Raw genomic sequence first — 20,366 nt, forward strand, 5'->3', positions numbered from 1 at the left:
GCCCCATAAAAATTACCCCAAGAGCACAGCGACGTCTGATCCAAGAGGTCACAAAGGAACCGAGAACAACATCTAAACAACTGCAGGCCTCACTTGCCTCAGTAAAGGTCAGTGTTCATGACTCAACCATAAGAAAGAGACGAGGCAAAAATGACATGCATGGCAGAGACACATATGATGTCCACTCTATCAGAGTCTGTCACTTTTATTTGGCCAAAAGCAGGATCGCTGAAATCAAGTGTCTGATCAGTCTCTGATCCAGCCTGCTCAGACCCTCCGACGGAGCAGCGGGCCCCTCCTGCATCACTGTGCAGCCTGACTCTGTCCCTCCGTTGTGGGACAGCGAGCGCTCTCTCTGTCACCTCACTTCAGCTGGAGCTCTCGCTTTCTCTGTCTCATCTTCTCTGTCTCTCTCAAACTCTCAACTGTTTCTGCCAAAGATAACGTCTTGTGTCAGGCTTTTCTACAAGCTAATGGACGTTAACATTAGAGCTAGGTCAGGTTACAAGGCTGGTAAACGTTCGCTCTACGTTGACTTTACTAGTTCCAGCTTCACCCTGTCACCTTTTTTTAAGTATTTGTTTAGAAAATCTCAAAGGCCTCTATTTTCGTCTTCTCTCTTCTTCTCTTTTCTTTCCTTTTCTGAGGACTTGTGCTGACCGGACATTTTGACGGTACTGAACTTCAAATCAAATGACAACATCAAATTTTGATCAGTGGCCAAACCATTTTTGTGCCGGGGGTGGCGGGATTGTTGATCAGTATTTCAAGGACAATTAGGAAGAAAAGAAATAAAAAGCTTTTATGCAACTCAAATATTACTTAGTTTTTCCACATAGAAGAATATTTTTTTAATTAAAAAAAAAAAAAATCCATAACTTAATGAGGGCCCAGCCCCCCCCCCCCCCCCCCCCCCCAAAATATAGCACATCAACAGCTTTCTTGTCTTTTAATTCTGCGCTCCTGCTCCCCCAGCAATGCAAAACGGCATGTTAGGTGACAACATTGTCTTCTTAAAATGTAGATACATTCATTTGACATCACTGGAAAACATTAAATTCATATTATAACAATAAATCTCCAAACTGAGAACCATTGTATTCAAAGGGAAAAGCACTGCAACTTGGTGGGCAGAGTGTAAAAGTGTGTATGGAGTAGAAACTAAACTGAGAGCTGGACAATTATTACATCAAACAAAAAAAAAACACACCTACAGAAGACAATATGGCACATGAATTGCACTTTGGTCTAACCAACCATGCAGATTTATTGTTTTATCTTAATAGAAAGAAAATCCATAAAAATAATATAATACACAAAAATGCACTTCTCCATGCACTGCATTTATCAGGGGGTTGGACTGGGTATGGATCGATGATTTTAATGATCTGAATTCGATCAAGATCCCAGATACAACACACTCCTCCAAACCACTCTTCACCATTTCACACTTGGGTGGCACCCAAGCGGTGTCATACACCGTGCTGTATCTGGGGTCATGCCAGTTCTTCTGACGTGGATGGCCGTGATAATTAATGGCAATGACCTTCCCCACTTTGGCCTTAACCTGAATGATGACCTTGTCAGACGCAAGGTGACCAGTGGTATAGCGTTTGGCTTTATCCAGCTCTGTGCTGAGGTAGATGCCGCAGCCGAGCATCCCGTCTGCAGACTTGTGAAAACCGTTGGCCAGGATGGATTGAGCGTCCTCCCTGGTGGTAATGTGGTACAGGTCGAGCTTTCTATCTCTATTAATGTAGGACAGAGGATTATTAGTGGAAAGACTTTAGAGGGATTTCATGCAAACAAAGAAAACTGCAAATGAAAAAATACAATACAGTTCCAGATGTTTTTAGCCTCGCTTATAAAGACTGAAGAATCAGAGGAAAACTTATTTGAAAGTGAAACACAAGGTTTAAAAACAAGATGTTGGAGAATGAGTTGGGCTAGGTTCAACTTTTTAGCCAGACCACAATGCTTTTTTTAACCACAGCTTTGGTGTTGGTAGACTGGCCCCTTCCAAATGCATGAGGAAGCTACATTTTTTAAAAACAGGGTTTAAGTTGGTCTGAACACTTTTTTGGGCACAGCAGTGCTTTCAGCTAAACGCTGACTTCAGTTAACAGGTATTACTTTCGCTATGTTCACCGTCACAGTTAAGCATTTTGTTTGCATGTTAACATCTTGCTTTGTAGCACCAAAAACAAAGTGCTTTTCCTAGAACTACCATAAGGTTAATTTGTTTCTTTTTCTAGTAAAATGTGGTCCACACAGTGATGAGTCAATGAATCTTACTGACTTAAGTAACTTGTTTCAACTGTCACCAGCAGCTCCAAATGTTAACTGGCCAGGTGAATCATTTCAACATCTACATATTTGCTGAACAGAAATTTTGGTACAGACATTCATTGTCATTAACTTGCTTTATGACCTATACTGTAGTCAGGCACCAGGGGGCGATCCAGATTGAAATGTTACACACTTAAGGAATCTGTACCATTGTCCATCTTTATATACAGTCTTTTAGTGCTACCATGAAGTTCACATTTGTGGGTTTAAGGTGAATTATATTTCACAACTACCAGTTGGATGGATGGATTGCATTTTTTTTTTTTACATTTTCACTAACATCCTGAGCTAAGATGGTAGGGTAACATTAGGGGCAATAAAGTTGCAATTGTGAGCGTGTTAACATTTAACTCAAAGCTAAACACACACACACAATTGAGCAAAGAAATAAATTGGGACCATCCTGTAGAGCTTACATGTAGCCTCGTGCAACATATCCATCAGAGGGTTGGACTGGACGTGGATCGTTGGTTTCGGTGTGATAGCAGCTAGCATTTTCCAGGACTCTTCTTTGGTACTCTCCATCATAAACTGTTTCACAGAGAAGGTCCCCTCCAGGCAGATCAAAAAAATCATCATCCCACACATGCTGCATGTTGGAGTCAGTGTCACTGTAGGAGAGGGTGGTTAGTCTAGATAATTCAGAAGGTTTACACATGTTCACACGAGTTGAATTCTGGATGTGTTAACCTAGCTTAGCATAGAGACTTAGCAGGAGGAAACTGTAATTAATCTAGCTATATAAAGTCAAGACGTCACAAGACAAGACAATCTGGCATAAGATGAGCCAGGCACAACTTTTTTGCCAGATCATTCTTATGTTTGTCAGGTATAAAGTTTACCATGTTTACCTTCACAGTTTAGCATCTTTTATGCATGTTAACATTTACTAGTAAGCACTTAACACACAGTTATTTTCCTATTGAAAAAAATGACAAAAATACAGCGAGGCTTAAACTGGGACCAAAATTCATGAAAATCAGATAACTTTAAACTTTAACTACAGGTGGCTTTCACAAAGTATTACTACTACAATACTATTCCAGGTCATTATAAAACTGACTTTGACTAATAGCTTAGTGCCTGAGAAAATGCAGTTTCCAGCTGGAATTGAACACTGTTCAAAAGGGAGTGTACGATTAGACCTAAAAACACCAAATACATGAGCTTTTATCAATAGTCAAGAAGTTTGAACTGAATCAGACACATCAACAATTTCCATCAAATGTTTAAGAGCACACTTTCTATCAGACTAACCAATCATCTGGTACACTGAGTATTTTTAATATGTACTGTAAAAATGAACTTTTTAGGGAACAAAAGAAAGTGTGTGTTCACATACCTTTTCATACATTCCTCCAAGAGTGCAGGCTATGAGGGTTCACAAACAACCGTCAAGCTTTTGGAGGAAGTGTGCATTTATCTTTCACTTTTTGTCTCACTACCTTACCGTCAAGCAGGATGTACATGGTTTAGTTGTTGTCAACACAGCTGTGCCATTTTCTGTCCTGCCAGCAGCAGCACAGTGATCAGTGATTTAAAGGCCTTAGGACAGATGTGAGTGTAAGAGTTACTGTGTTGGAGTTGAAGGCTCATGAAAATAGAAAAACTAATGTACAAGTTCATAAAATTTAAAGAACTCAGAACTAACTGCTACAAGTAAATGTATCTAGGTGCTTTCCACCTCTTGTGTAAAAACAACAAATTGTTAACTAGAGGTTATGGGCTAGACTATTTCTTAGCTTGAGGAAGTAACTGAACTTTTCCTTTAAGTGATTATTTTCACAGTGGGAATAGAGACAAAGCAGGGAATCACAAAAACATACCAGGAGGATGCTAACTTAGGCTCAGGTGCTTGTTTTGTTCCACTTCCAGTCTCAAATTTGAGTAAGTGATCCTCCTGGTAGAGACTTCTGACTTTGAATGTCTCAGCATAAAAATACACTCGTCACACGTTGCATCCAACACGACAAGACAGCAAATTAGATTTGACCGAACCATTTATTTTGCACATTATGATGACACAGTAACAAAATGCAAATGTAAATGACTTTTTCCCAAATATATAAAAATACATTTGAACATACAAAATAATCTTGTAGAGCTCACATGTAGCCCCATGCACCACATCCACTGTACGGTTGGACTGGACGTGGTTTGATGACATTAATGATCTCGATTCGATTGGGATCCCAGACACAATTCTCTTCCAAACCGCTTTTCACCATTCCACACCTGGGTGGCACCCAGGCTGTGTCATATCCAAGATAATGCCAGGTTTTCTGATATGGGTGGTGTTGGTGATTGATGACTATCACTTTCCCCACGTTGACCACAACCTTAATGACAACCTTGTCAAATTCAGGGTGATCAATAGGATAGCGGCTTGCTTTCTGAAGGTCTCTGCTGAGGTAGACCCCAGGGCCGAGCATCCCGTCTTTTGACTGATGAAAACCGCAGGCCAGGATGGATTGAGCGCTCCTCCTGGTGGTGCCATGGTACATGACGTACCTTTTATTGTCAACTGGATCACAGTCTCCAAGTGGAACTGCCCCACCGGACAGCTCAAAGTCATCTTCAGCCCATTCGTACTGCATGTTAATGTCAGTATCACTGTAGGAAAGTAGATAATTATTGAAAAGATTTTAGACGTATTTTATGTGAAGAAACTAAACCTCACTGTAAATAAAAAATAAAGAAATTACAGAAGAAAATTTAGGTATACACGATATTGGCTCTTTTGCCGATATGAAATCAAACCCATTTGGCCAATAACAGACACTGATAAAAATATATACACTTTTCTTTCTCCCTACCTAATATTAGTGATCATCAAGCCTCTTCTGAAGAGGAATTAACATCATATTATGCATACTCTTATCATGATCGCACACCAGCAGATGGAGACATGAAATACAATGCCTTTCAGTGTATGTAATATCCATTCATTGTGCAAAATAAGAAAAAGACTTCACTTCAGGGTTAATTTTTTGTACATGTTCACTTTGCTTGTTTAAAAAAAAAGATACAGATTGTGATATAAGCAAAAATCAGCATGTTGGCCAATTCCAATTTTATTTAAAAGCCAATATCTGCTGATACTGACGACATGCTGAAACTACTGTGCATCCCTCAGAAAATAAAGAAATGATTTAATATTGCAGTTTAAGTTCTGGATATGTTTAACAAAGCTTAGAGCAGACTGGAAGAAGCAGTGAGAAACTGTTGGCATTGATCAGTCAAAAGTGGTACAAGACAAAGAGTCTACACCCACGCTAGCAGCTATGTGCTGCTTTCAGACAGGAAAAAGGCTTTGAGTGGGTGCCAGTTTGAGTAATAAATCCAAATGTTTTAACACAAGTCAGATGCACAGATGTTTAAATATGGGTGAACTCTGGGTGAGCAGTAAAAAGTGTTAAGAGTAAACTTTCCTCTTCTCGCTAATTTCATCTCCTAATATTGATATTTTCCGCATATGTTTTCGGAGGAAAAAATGTTCACCTACCTCTTTCCGCATTCATCCAAGAGTGCAGGCTGTAAGTTCACTCTGCTTTATATAAACAGCCTCAAACTTCAGACAGATCTTTCACTTTCATTTCACCTCTTGTCTCCCGAGTTTTGTTTAGATTATGTTTTATATTGGGTGTGGTCAACACAGCAGTGATTCTGGGTTTCAGTCCTGCCAGCAGCACAGTGATTGGCGACCTTGTAGGCAAATGTGACTATGAGAGTTATGGGACGTTTATGGTCTCACCCATTAGGTCACAGATTTATGTTTTTACCTTTGCAAACATGAGGAAAAATTATGATTTTGTAAGCTAAAAAAACTAGCAGCAGGGTAAGAATATGAAAGATTCAACCAAACTGCTGAAACTCTGAGAGCCGGTCAAAATAACACTGCTCACTTAAAATCTTTAAGATAACAGTGAGGCATACATATATAAACATAAATATAAACATAAACACACATACATACATATTTATACATATAGTTATGTTTATTCTGCATGTTTTTAAGAATCCTCCCTTATTTTGAGGTGTAAAGGTTGGCAAGTATGGCCGCGTGATGCTGCTGTCGTTTGATTCTGTGTTTAACTGCAAACTAGGTATAAAGAAGGGGCTTATCTGAAGCTCTATTGTGCAATCTCTGTCTAAAAAGGGTATTTTTAACTTATTCATATTCTTGTGACAAGGCTAGCTCATTTGTTGAATGTTTTAAATCAAAATTTTGGCCATATTTTACACATTACACCTTTAAACTCTGCATCATACGCAGCAAACTCTATATTACTGCAAGCTTGTCGCCCCGCCTGCAAATGTGGGCATTTCAGAAAAGTCACAATCACTGTTAGACAACATGTTGCTGGCTTTAAACTTTGTCTGGGAGGAATCACCAGGGGTGAGTCAGTTAGATATTAAATCAAGTCTTCACGGGTGCTACTGTTATGTGAATCACACAACATTCTGCCTTATTTTCACAGTGTGTGCATATGCATTATTAACACACTTATTTGTGTGGATGACACACTTTTTTCCTGCTGTGAGTGCAATATCAAACATTAGCTGTGACTCACCCTGAAACAAACAACAATGAGCAGGAAGTGAACAACTCATTATTTCACTTTTTATTCCAGATAGTTTTGCTCTAAACAAATTTACGCTCTATTTTTTTCGAACCTGACGTATTTTACTGAAATGTTAAAAATGTAAAATATTCCCTTAACATATCTCAGGGAATTAAATTTTTTGTATATTATATAAGTCACAAAACTTTACCATGTGTTTAAAGTCAGACTAAAATTCAAATTCACCTTTGCTAACAAGTCAGTAGATGTATCTCCAGTGATTGCTCAGACTTGTGCACTTAATTGTCATTAAAACATTGTACTTACCAAAAATATGGGAGTTTTATTTGGTTTTCTGCAGTGACAGAGCCCCAGGGGTTGTATGTTTTTGATCCCAACTGATGTTGGTTTTGTAATTCGATTGGATCCATATCAGTGTACTGTAGGCAGGTGCTAAAAAATAATTGAAATTTCAATTTAATTTTTGCTTAGTCCCATCTGCAACTATGTTAAGGTACCAGTATACTCTTCCAGAACGTGTTGTTGGATGGCTTAACAACTAAAAATTCCTACACACTAGGGTTGCCAACTGTCCCCGTAAAATAGGTAATCATGCGTTGATAATAAACTAAAAGACATGTTCGGTAATGAACAGTGAACAGCTCACGGTTTTCTCATCCTTGCTGGTGATTTTAATGATGCAAACCTTAAGACTGTCTTTCCAAAAACACACCAACGTTGATTTCCCAGCAGGAGGAAAAAAACCACTTGGACTTGGTTTACAAGACCCATAAAGGCACATACAAGGCCTTTCCCCTCCCCAAAATCAGACTCTCTGACCACATCACTCTAATGCAAAAACCAGCATACAGGCCGAAGGTTAAAGACACCAAACTGGTTCTGAAGCAGATACGGGTGTGGCCAGAGGGGTCCTCCCGTGCACTTCATGACTGCTTTGACACTACAGACTGGGAAAAATTAAAACAGGCAGCCACTTACAACAATCACACAGACACTGTTACTTCTCACGTCAACAAATGCATCGATGATGTAACCGGCACAAGAACCATCATCACCCGACCAAACTGAAAGCCATGGCTGACAGGAGAGGTCTACAGGCTGCTGAGGGCCAGAAACACTGCCTTTAGAGCTGGGGATGCTACTGGTCTGAGGACAGCAAGAGCCAACCTGTCCCGCTGCATCAGGAAAGCAAAACACAAATACACAAAGGAGCTAACCTGTCATTTCAAAGATAGCAGAGACACGCGGAGTCTGTGGCAGGGCATCCAGACCATCACGGACCACAAACCCTCACCACAGATCTGTGACAGCAACATCTCTCTGCTCAATAACCTCAACAGCTTCTTTGCACGGTTTGAAGCACAGAACAACACGCTTCCACAGAAGTCTCCATCCCCTCCCCACAACCAGGCTCTGCGCCTGTCTGCAGCCAGTGTGAAGAGAACACTGTCCACAGTCAACACCCGCAAGGCTACAGGACCTGACAACATTCCTGGTCATGCGCTGAAAGACTGCGCAGAGGAGCTAAAGGATGTCTTCATGGACACCTTCAACACTTCTCTGAGCCAGGCTGTTGTTCCAGCATGCTTCAAAGCCACCACAATCAAAATTGTGTCAAAAAAGCCCACTCCATCCTTCTTTGGTGACTACCAGCCTGTTGCACAGACCCACATCATCATGAAGTGTTTTGAATGGCTAGTCATGTCCATATGAAACTTCACTTCAGTGCAAATCTATAAAAGTTAAATATTACATGTTAGACAATTAAGACAGGGTGATATGCGTGTAACAGAGGAAGACCCTGTCATTACCTAAGCATGTGTGTCCCCCTGGAAAAGCACCAGGCTTTGAAGCCAATTTCACATAGTATCCAACCTGTGACATTATAACTTAAAGGTCCATGAGGTGATGCCATTGGGCCGAAAAACACTTTTCCCATGGATAATAATGAACATGGATACTAATAAACCTATTGTGAAAGATCCGTCTGTAAATCAGTGGATATTTGTTTTGATCCATTTGGTCCAATAACACTTAAAAAAACTATGAGGGCAAACACGCAATTTAAATATTTTAAATTGTTGGCAGAGAGCTAAGATGGAAGTTTACAACTAAACCAGTCTGCTGAGCCCCTGCTAAATGGGCCCCAACGACTCTGAAGCAGAGCAGATCATTTTACACAGAGTGACTCATTCAAATGATTGCGTTGCAGTATGTCTGACACAGCATAAGATTTAAAAAATTGCAACCTACAAGCTTAACCCATCAACAAAAATAACAGAAGAGACTTTAGAAATACAGACGGGAATGGGAATGATCATCAATGGCTGAAATGCATGAGTGACAATGTGTACAAGGCCAACTGCACCGTCTGCCTGCTGGTTTTCTCCATTCATTATTTCTCTTCTAGGAAGTTGACAATCCCAGCACACACACACTTCAAGCACGCATGAACAAGTTATGATACAGTGAAAACGAAACGTAAGGCTCATACCGAAAAGGTAAAGTGTGACACATCATGAGTCATCAGTGATGAAGTATCTCTATTCTTTGATTGTTGCTTCCTTTAAGTGACTTTGTCAACTTTTGTCCATGTGACGGGGAGGAGGAAAAGGAGGCAGAGCTTTCAGCCCGATCCGGAGGGGCTGGTTTTCAGTCCATTCAGACCTGCCACCCTGGCTTTGAAAATTTGAAAATGCTCATGTCTGTTTACTGCATTATACTCACTGCATTATGCTAACTCCGTTGCCTCTTCGGAGCATTCCTGCTCCCTTGTCTCCGAGTTTTCCTGGCAGCAACCTTGGCTGTGCTTGATTGTGGTGATAGCTGTGCTGGTGCAGTGATCCTGCCTTTGGTCGTGCTTGCGCTGTGGCTGCACTGATACTGTATCCCCAGCTCGCCCTGACTGTGGCCTTGGTTTTGCCACTGCTGTGGTCCTGCCTGAAGCTACGCCCCCCCCCTCCGTTGCTTTTACAGGAGTTTCTCCGCAGGTGATGTGAGGGTCTAAGGGCAGAGGGAGGTTGTAAGCTGTAAAGCCCTCTGAGGCAAATCGTGTTTTGTGAAAATGGCCTTTATAATTAAAATTGACTTGACTTGACTTTCTCACTTGATGGACAAAGATGGACAAAGTCACACATGTGCAAGATACAAGCAAGTCCCAAGTCTCAACCCTTGGGTCTCAAGCAAGTCCTACGTTACTGCGGTAAGAATCGAGCAAGTCCCTGCTATGAGTGAAGCAACACAAGTCTGTAATGCCAGTTTCATACTGGCTGCATGAGCACAACCTTGTACAAGTGCAGCGTGTAGCAGGCTCGTGGTGTTTACAGTGGCAGTGTGGTGGCTGTGACGCTTCTGCAGGGCTGCCTGCTACTGTGAGTTCTGTATTTCCCCATTTATAAGCACAAATTGCCCTTGACCTTTGCTTTTTTTTCAGGTAATCTTCTTGAGCCTTTGAACTAATTCATGGCAAATTTTTGGGCCATGTCTTAAGTTGCTCAGTTCCTTCTCCCCATGTTTTTGAAAGAAATCAAACCAATTTGCTCAGAGTTAAATTAAACCTATTAATTTACTGATAGCAGCAATTTGATCAACCTACAGAAGAAACATATACTTATCTGCCTCTGCACCCAGACGATGGTCTTCCTTCTGCTCCACATGTCCGTCAGTCTGCCAGCTTCCCATGGACCCTGAAGTTGTACAGGCACGTGAAGTCAGGATGGCCCCAGTTGCTCTCCACTTGGTGCTTCATGTGGTTACGGATAGCTTTGACATGATCTTGAGAGAAGAAAAATTAACAGCATGTTAGTCTGGTGGTCAAAAAGGAGTGAGAGGATGGGAAATAGAGGATATTGCCTAATGAATATGAGAAGACCAGAAAAACTTCACAATATATTAGCTTGTGAAAAAAAATTAAAAAGTGTTTACAACTGTTTTCAAACCTGTAGTTCATTTGGTCCAGATCAAGGGGAAAAATGTTTCGTTGTTGCAGTTTAGTTCTGGTTGAGTTTGTGCTCGCACACACTTTTTACAAAAGAACCAAGAGGAGTATACATGAGGTTCTACCGACTAACAGGTAACTCACTAATGAAACAGTTTCAGCGTTTGTCATCCTGCATCATAAGTGCATTATCAGGACCCATGTGGGGAAATCAAATTCAGGTGACTGACAGAAGTTCATGCAGTGCTTATGGAGTGATTATATTCGTGTTCTTGATAATAGTTCATAGAGAAATGATAAAATTGATTTTAAACATTATTAAGAAATCAATAACATGTTTTCAGGGCTGCTGTGAGTACACTTTTGTAATTGCTTCACTGTTATGCTCACAAATTACACTAGAAAAATCACAAAACTTTAGGCTGTAAACTCTGCATGTATGTTCCACTACAGAAGAAACACAGAGCAGACATTTTTCAGCAGCTGCTGGAGGCTCTAAAGAGACACACGACTGCATTACCTGCTGCCAGGTTGTTAATCAGGTCATTACATAATGGCTTCTGAGCAAATTCTGCAGTGACACTGATGACAGAAGATCCAATTAGACATTCCTGTCCTATTGTTGAAGGCAGGAATGTTTTAATAAGCTTACGTTTGAAAAAAACTAATAATAATGTAGAAGTGCACCCACACACTGTGCTTGCCTGTAGTGGCTTTTATCAGGATCAATTATGAGATCGCAGAGATATTTCGTGGATCAGCAGATGGATTTCTAATTGTTTCAGCTGTAGAAATCCTGCCAAAATCACGTCTCCTATCATAAAATCCTGTGATTGGTTTGTTTTCTTTCACACCACAAACAAACTGCACGAGGTGTCACTTAAAAGCAAAACAAGAGCCTCAATTTCAAGCGGACCAGAGAAAAATTGTTCGGTCCACACCAGAGTTTGAATGAGCTTTCACACCCTGCAGAGTACCAGACTATCTGAGAAAACAAACCAAGGTTTGTTTAAAGTGGACCATAAACAACTCTGATGTGAATGCACCCTAACTGCATGGTGTGATACTCACAGGCATTTTCAAAGTCTGAACTTCATAGTCAAAGGATCCAAGCAGGGTTCCCTCATCTTCCAAAGTCTTCATGCCCTGAAACAAAGAAAGAAAAGAATGCATTTGAACATCTTTATGTTCTCTGTGTACATTTGCAGTGAAGAGAATTTGAAATATGTGACTTACGTAGACAGAAAACTTTTGGGGGGCGCTGGAAACTGAGCCAGTTGGGGTTACAGCCTTGGAAACGTGACCCAGTGTGACGTGGCTGATGGTGACTGGATAAGACAGGGCGATGACCAAATGTCCACGCCCTCCTGCAAAAGGCCAGCACTGTCCTGGAACCAGACATGAGCATCCCTGAAGACAGAAAGAGAGTTTAGACTGCATGTTCAGTGCTGGAGAGTAACTACTTACAGTAATTCAATGACAAAATAAATGTAATTGTATTCAGTTACAGTTACTATGAAAAATATAATTTAAATAACAATTACTTATCAAGTTGTTGGTGATTTAAAAGGGGTTATTTATTTAAAAAAAAAATGTTTTCAGTAAAAAAGTTTATATGTTCAATGTACAAAACAGAATTCATGGTCATGACTGCATATTATGTTTTGTTAATTTCTGTTTACATAAGAATCAGAAACCTTTCTCACACACTGAATATAAATCTCCAAAAAGAGTAGAAGAAGTTATCATATTAACGTATAATAACAATTTACGTATTAATATATCTCAGCTGGATAACAGTACAGAAAGCAAAGTATTGTTGCTGTCCTTGGCTGCTGTCCCAGAAAATAAAGAACCAAAGATATAGTATCATTTTTATTAAATAAATATTAAGAAAACGCGGAGGAGAAACAAAAAGCCCAAATACACAGGTGTGAAGTTTGTTATGAAATTCTGACGGACGTGTGTCAGTTATTGTTAGCTTTCTAGCGTGTAGCGCCGGCCCAGCCACTGTGCTACATACGTTTAGCCAAAATAAAATCACTCACATATGGTCACCTTTCATCTGAGTTTTGTGTTGTTTGATGCGAGACGGCTGAAGCTGGACGCTGTGGCGGCCTTTTCGCTGGTTTTTGGGACCTTACACAACAAATGGTCGCTGTTGCTCTTTCTGTTGAAGACTTAACCCTGGAAACCACACGTTTATTTTAGTGTTAAACTCTCCATTATATGTACAGAGCCTCCTCGTGCTACTAGTCTGCCATGATTCACTGGGTTGCCAGGTTTGCACTAAAATCACCCAAGCATAATTCAAAAACAAAAACTAACTTTTCAATATCTTGAGAGACAGAAGGTTTAAAAAAAACCCATTTCCTTTCAAGTCATCTTTTTTTTTTTTTTTTAAGTCTAAGTCAAGTCGAGTCTTTCTAGCGTTAGTAAAGCACGTCTTAAGTCCTCGCTTTGCGACTCAACTGACCTGAGTACTCCACCTGTATTTGTTGTGTAGTCTTGACGGGCAGACATAAATTATCATGAGTTTTTGACTTTCGTTTTTATTACTTCTTATTGTCAATTTTGCTGTCACAGTTAAAATACAACAGAGTGAAAAGGAACTCTTTACATATGCAAAATGTTAAAAAATGGTACGTTATAGGCCTGGTCTGCTTGCAATAGAGTAAGATATTTTTGTTAGTGCTTGATCATTCCGTGTGCATTTTTTTCTATCTATTCTATTATTATCTATTCTATTTTCCTTCACTAAACTGACACCAGATGTTTTGTTTTTGACATGGTCTCCCACATTATTAATGTTACATCAATTATTACTTACCAAACAAAGGGTTCAGTTGGCCCCTTAGCCAGTTAGTCAGTGATATCAATAGAAGAGCCCCAAAATTCCAATAAGAGAAAAACTGAAGGAGTGGCACAAATATTTCTTTGACTCCCCTACCTGCTCCTGATGATTTTAACGTAAAAAATAAAAATAGAAATAAAAACAAAAGAAAACCCCGAAAGCCTGAAACCGCAAACATATCTTTGAAAGCTTCTATTTTTACTATTACATGTTCCATTCCACAGTGTTTTACCTGTTTCTCTTCTCTTTGTAAACACACACACACACACACACACAAAAAGTGGATTTAAGAATAAATCATTCAAATGTCATCATGTGAAGGTTTTTATTAAAACATCTGAATATTGACACGATGTCAAAGTCACCCAAGATAATTGCCATATTACAAGAGGATTTTTTTTTAAGTCTTGGCTTTTTTCATCTTATAAAACAAATGCCATAAATGGGCAAATAACAAAAATTCTGTTACTTTTTTAAGTCTTAACATTCTTAATAGGCACATTGTGTGTCGCTGCAGCACATTTTTGACACTAAGCCACTGACAATGAAGTTACAAAGCTTAAAGAGATGAACAAATGCATCGTAACTTTGGGTGTTTACAATACATTAGCTGACGCAAAGTATTTCTGGTCTTATACTTTAATGTAGAACTTAAACTTATTTCAGTCAGTGTGAAGGCCCCCCCCCAAACACACACACTCACACAAAATCGCAAGAAAAACAAGAGATGCAATTGTTTCAGTTGGGCACTGCACTGACCCACATTTCAAAGTGCTATTAATTTAAAGGTAATTAAATTTTAATGCTTTGTGTTTTAAGTGTCTCGCCTTTTTTTTACTGTCGGTTTTGCTGGCAGACAGCCGGTTAGCCACGTTAACACGCAGAAACACGTGCTGCCTCCTATTCGAAGTCAGAGGCCGAGATATTCTGACCTCAGCAGCGCTGCTAGCTAGCACACCCTGCTGGTGTGCAGTGCAGTAAACTGAAGAGCAGAAAAGTGTTAATCTTAACAGATAAACGTTTAACTGTTAATTAAACTGACATCTGTACTTCAGTCCTGTTGTCATTAAAATTCTCACCTGTATCTTTAAGACTTTTAAACCTGTTTAGTGTTGCAGACTCTGTATCTCTGTATATAACCTGTTGCAGAGGACTTCAGGCAGACACAAACACAACTACATACAGCAACAATGTCTTAATGAGCAGCTGACTGCTAACACTTTTGCCAAATTTACTCAAGCAGATTCTGTGTTGTGTTAAGTAATAAAATCTATTACTACAGCTTTAAACCCGCTTTTATTTTTTTTCCAACATACAGGCAGCAAACTGCAGAGTCTGGTGATAATAAGTCACACTACTCATTTTACAAATACCAATTTCAATTGTGAATAAAAATACTGATTAGGGTGGCATAAAAAAGGATTCTATTAGATCACAGCCTAAACAAGGTACGAGGAATAAGGTCCAAGGTAGATTTATTGTAATTTTTCGTAAACATGGTTAAAAAAGAAATGAAATTAAGGTTGGTCCTAATCCTCATCTTTTTGGTGTTACAGGAGGAGCTGAGGAGTCTCACAGCCTGGGGAAAGAAGCTGCTCTGCAGTCTGATGGTTCTGCAGCGGATACTTGTGTATCTTTTCCCAGAAGGCAGCAGGGTGAACAGACTGTGGCTGCTGTCTTTCAGTGTCCTTTGGCTCTGTGCAGACACCTCACTTCACAGAGGTCACTGACGCTCTGCAGGTGGGAACCAGTGATGTTCCGGGCAGTTCCAGTTGCCTGCTGGAGAGCCTTCCTGTCCCGGGCCGTGCACGAACCAGTCAGTTGGTGATGTTTCCAGTCAGTTTGCTTTTGTATTCAATAATGCATGAACAATCACGAACAGATGAATTTGCAATCCTGACGAGTAAAAAATGTGATATTGGCACATTATAAGAAAACACTTTTCAGGGAGCCTGGTGGCTCAGTGGATAGAGCGGCGCCCCATGTATTGAGGCTGTGTCCTTGCTGCAGCAGCCGCGGGTTCGATTCCGGGCTTGACCCTTTGTTGCATGTTGCCCCCCCCCCATCCCCCTTAAAACTGTCCATTAAAATAAAAAAAAGCCAGAAAAAAATATCTTTAAGAAAAAAAAACCCTACTTTTCATGTCTACGTTTTTATTTACATCCCACCACAGTGACAGAGCAGTCACTTCTCATTCGTGTGGCTCTTCATGTGAAGCTTCACGTATGTCTTTCGGTGGAAGCCTTTACCGCAGATCTCGCAGCGGTGCGGTTTCTCTCCGGTGTGTGTGCTGGTGTGCTGTTTGAGAGTGGAGTGGTCACTGAAACAGCGCCCGCAGATGTTGCACAGGTAGGGTTTTTCCCCCGTGTGGGTCCTGATGTGTCGCGTCATGTTGTGTCGGCAGTTGAAGGATTTCCCGCACTCGCTGCAGAGAAACGGCTTCTCCCCCGTGTGGACCCTCATGTGCATCTCCAGATTCCCCTGACTGTCGAAACACTTCCCGCACACTTCGCAGACCTTCCCGTTCTTGTGAGTTTTCAGGTGGAGTTTTAAATTTTCCTGCGAGTCAAAATGCATCCCGCACACGCCGCAGAGGTCTGCGGCGTGACTTTTAGCATGATTCACCAGAGAAACCATAGAGTGGAACATTTTCCCACACACTTCACATATGGTCAGACTCTGCTGCTTTTTCGGTGATGATGTTGTCAGCTTCTTCTCCATGTTGTTGCCATTTTCATTTTTAATTGCAGATGTGTTATACTGGTCTCTGTTCTGCTTGTGCATGTGACTCAGCAGGTGGCGCTTCAACGTAGAGTAGTCATTGAAGCTTTTGCCGCAGATGGTGCAAGGGTACGGCTTTTCCCCCGTGTGTATCCTGATGTGTCGCATCATGTTGTGGCGACAGTTGAAGGATTTCCCGCATTCGCTGCAGTTAAACGGCTTCTCTCCTGTGTGGATCCTCATGTGCGTCTCCAAAGAGCTTGAGGCCCCGAAACATTTCCCGCAAACGCTGCAGATTTCAGCTTTCACGTGTGACTTCAAATGGCCTTTAAAGTCCTCCTCGGACTCGAATCGCTCCCCGCACACGCCGCAGACATCCTTTGGGTGAACCTCCATGTGATTCACCAAAGAGACAGTAGCGTGAAAGGCTTTCCCGCACAATTTACAGCAGATTTGTGTTTTTGCTTTTTTAGTTGGGGGCACTTTTGGGGCCATTGGTTGTCGAAGCCCCTTCCTCTTCTTCTGTTCACAGTCACTGTCGCTGTCGTCGCTCTGAGATCTCGCGCTGCCCCTCCAGTCGTCATCGTTGCTGTCATCTTGTTCGGTTGCAGAGCAGCTGGAGGATGCTCCATCTTCGCCCTCCACCTTCACCTGGTCCTGCTCAGCTGAAGTGCTCGGCAGAGGATCTCCTTCTCCTTTAATGCTCTGATAACCGGACTGAGGCTGGTCAAGCTCGTTCTTCACGTACGGAGGAGAAAAGATTAACCTGATGGTGTTCTTCTCCTCCTCTTCCTCATCTTCCTCCTGAATCGGCTCCTGCTCCTTGCTGTAGGGAGGGTCCTCCTGTCTCCCCTCAGTTTGTGGAGACTCCTGCTCATCCTGGTCCGGACCAGAGCTCCACTCCTGATTGCAGCGTTCCTGCGGCTGCTCCTCTTGGTTGGGGGTGTCCCCGTCCCAGACAGAGGGAGCCAGCTGAGGCTGGTCTGCTTGGAAAAAAAACAGAGGGGAGAACTTAAAGGGACTATTAACCAGAATTTGGCAAATAGAGAGTATTTAAAAGGCTCAAGATATTTTATGATGTAGATACAGCCAGTTGAAATGGTTGATCTATTACCAAAGCTAACAATTATTGTCATCACGGTTTCATTACATTCTCAATTAATTACCGTTTTGTCTAAAATATGTCAGAAAAAAAGGGAAAAATGTTACCATCATCACAATTTTCTAAAGCCTAAAAGGTACATCTTTCAAGTGTTTCTTTTTGTTGCTGTGAAATTGTGATGTAAATTTACATTTTTTACTACTTAAAATCCCAGTGTATATACCAAATAGATATCTAAATCTTCTTTAAACTCCATATATTTTGTCTGACCAACAGTCAGAGAAAACAGTCATCCTGAAATCTCTGTAAATGAATTGATATCTGTAAATGAATGCAATCGTAAACCGCAAATGATTTATGACAAATTTCGATCACAATCCAAGCAAATATAGCCCCCGTTAGATTTAAAGCTGCTTGGGGAATCAATTTTATACCACATGTGAGTATACATGTGCAATCAGCCACATATTTTAAATTGTTATACACTACATGACATCACTGCTGTGTTAACAACAAACATTTCAGCAAAAAAGTCAAACATTTATGTAATCTATCAATACTAAATATGTAGAATGGCACTAAAATAAACTAAAACAGCACTTATCTCAATGCAAGATTTTAAAATAAAGTATCTGGGCTCAGAAATGTCAACGATTCATGCAGCATCCATGTCACAATGTTATATTTGAAAATTGGCATAGTATTATGTTAATACTGACTGACTCAAATTATCAAGTTAATGTGAGTATTTCTGTATGAAAAATTAAATATACATCAGTGACAAAAAATTGCCACCATAGTTATTATACTGGATATGGCTGGTGTTTGGTAACCATACCACGTGACACCAGACATCATTCAAAATGACAAATGAATCATTGTTTATCCAACCTCACAGGTTACATGAACTGTTTAGGTAAATAAACGTAGCTTTTTCTACATTGTTGGGATGCAATTTTTAATTCGGCATATGTAAATCTCGCCAATCGACCAACATCACTTTATACCTTTTGCTTATATTCTTTACACCCCAGTTATTCTTTCAGCAAGGTAACTTCAGTTAAGCTGATATTGACGAGACACAATCAACATGCATTTCTACTTTAAATTTAAGGCTTCTTGGTGAGTCGCAGGTATTCTGAATGTAAACGTACACCTTTGCAATCAACAATAGATGTCGCATATCTATCAGGTACAAACACTGGCAGAAAATACTGTATTTGAAATACTTCAATGAATTTTTGGTGCCTTGACGTTCTTTTCAGTAGGCCGATATCATCTTACCCCGGAAGGCCCTGGTTACTATAACACATGTTAGCCTGGTAATGGATTAGCATTCATCACGTTTAACTGCACGTTTATTTGTTTAGGGGAAATCAAGAGCACAGAGCTACATTTGCTAAGCTAGCTAACTGACTAACTCCTGGCACCACTTCACCTGCACCAGAAAAGTGGGCGTCGACGGGGCTTGTGATGACAGCTTTTCAGTGCATAGCCAGAGCCGGGACATGCCGATAATACACAAACCTGCGTGTTTGTCTGTCTTTATTTCGGGATTTAACACTGCCTGCAGCATCGTGCGCTGCCTGTCGATCTCCTGTTTGGAGAGCAGGATCTCCTCCTCGTAGTCCACGATGATTTTTTTAGCCGCCTCGAAGATCTCCTCGGCGGCTGCAGACAGCCGCTCGTTAATGAGCACCCTGAGCAGCTGGATGCTGGACATGACGCGGAGGACACTCGACCGTGTTTACAGGCCAGACCAGACTGATATCTGCTGTCTTCATACAGTGTTATTGTTGTGAAAATGGCTGCTCATCGTGCGGCGTGAAACGTTGAACCGTTGTGAAGTTAGCGCTGTTAGTACCCGATCAGCTCCCCGCATGCGCAATAAGTCCTCCATCTTGGACAGCTCCCTACGGCAGCCTCAATTGGACAAACAAGTGCGGCAGTGCCTCCATGGATCCGTTCCTCCAAACCGCGAATATTTACGTGGGGTGAAATTCTGCTTGAAAACCGGTGTCTATGATAAGAGAGATGGTCTCAGGAAAACAGCAAAATGTCAAGACTTCACTATAACATAACCATGGTGCTGATAAGTGCCCTTGTTTGTTTCATGGAATACTTCCGGCCAGGGCCTATTCTTTTCAAAATAAAAGCATTTTGTCAACGCATACGGGAGTTAAGATCAAGCGTGTAGGATTTAGGAGTATCTCTTGGCAGAAATAGAACATAATATGGATATCTATGTTTTCATTAGTTAAGAATCACCTAAAATTGGGAATTGTTGTGCCTGCATTACTTTAGAATGAGCCAATTAAATCCACATATGAAGCAGGTCATTTTCCATGAAATCTGCCCTGTTGTTTCTTAATCCCAGGCCGGACAAAACAACAAACAACCCCCCCCCCCCCCTCTTTAATATGGTATACATTATATGACTTTATATTATTGGCCATTCCGCATAATGAGTAATCTGAGTTTTGGTACTTGTAAAAAGTATTTCTACACTGTATTACTAATATTACTGAAGTAAAAGATCTGGGAACTTCTTCCATTTATGCATGTACTTTATATAATTGTATGTTTTCTCTGTAAATACAATATAGTTTACTTCTTTCTTATAATCATTTTTATGAATTCCATTCAAATTATTTTTTTGTACATTGACAATAAGGTTGAACCTTGAACCTTAAAATAGTGTCAAATCAGTCCTGTGCTGTTCAGAAAACAACATAAAGACATTAAATAATACAAGATGCATCTGATAAGACACTGTTTTTCTGAAATTAACCGTGTTGATGTTGATGACCAACGGTC

At 40.6% G+C, this 20,366-nt stretch overlaps 1 protein-coding gene and 1 pseudogene across 2 annotated transcripts; both read right to left on the reverse strand.

Annotated features, from left to right (window-relative positions):
* Positions 1-1,236: 1,236 nt before the first annotated feature.
* LOC121957285 lies at positions 1,237-6,155 on the reverse strand (annotated as a pseudogene).
* A 9,636-nt stretch (positions 6,156-15,791) lies between these two features.
* On the reverse strand, positions 15,792-19,451 carry LOC121956948 (gastrula zinc finger protein XlCGF57.1-like). Of its 2 annotated transcripts, none has more exons than XM_042505402.1 (2): positions 19,077-19,451; positions 15,792-17,430 (listed from the first exon to the last, which is right to left on the reverse strand). In XM_042505402.1, the coding sequence occupies exons 1-2, from the start codon at positions 19,270-19,272 to the stop codon at positions 15,911-15,913; spliced, it is 1,716 nt and encodes a 571-aa protein (XP_042361336.1). In that variant the 5' UTR covers positions 19,273-19,451; the 3' UTR covers positions 15,792-15,910. The 2 variants fall into 2 exon arrangements, with proteins under 2 accessions (XP_042361336.1, XP_042361335.1); XM_042505401.1 differs by having other exon boundaries at positions 15,792-17,433.
* Between the last annotated feature and the right edge of the window lie 915 nt (positions 19,452-20,366).

This window comes from Plectropomus leopardus, chromosome 17, assembly GCF_008729295.1.
Source record: "Plectropomus leopardus isolate mb chromosome 17, YSFRI_Pleo_2.0, whole genome shotgun sequence".
NCBI classification, from domain to species: domain Eukaryota; kingdom Metazoa; phylum Chordata; class Actinopteri; order Perciformes; family Serranidae; genus Plectropomus; species Plectropomus leopardus.

Excerpts from the sequence above, each read along its gene's own strand:
- LOC121956948 (XM_042505401.1), bottom strand. The coding sequence starts at position 19,272 with ATGTCCAGCATCCAGCTGCTCAGGGTGCTCATTAACGAGCGGCTGTCT. Across the intron at positions 17,434-19,076 it reads AAAGACAGACAAACACGCAG|CAGACCAGCCTCAGCTGGCT; the intron begins GTTTGTGTATTA and ends TTTTTTTCCAAG.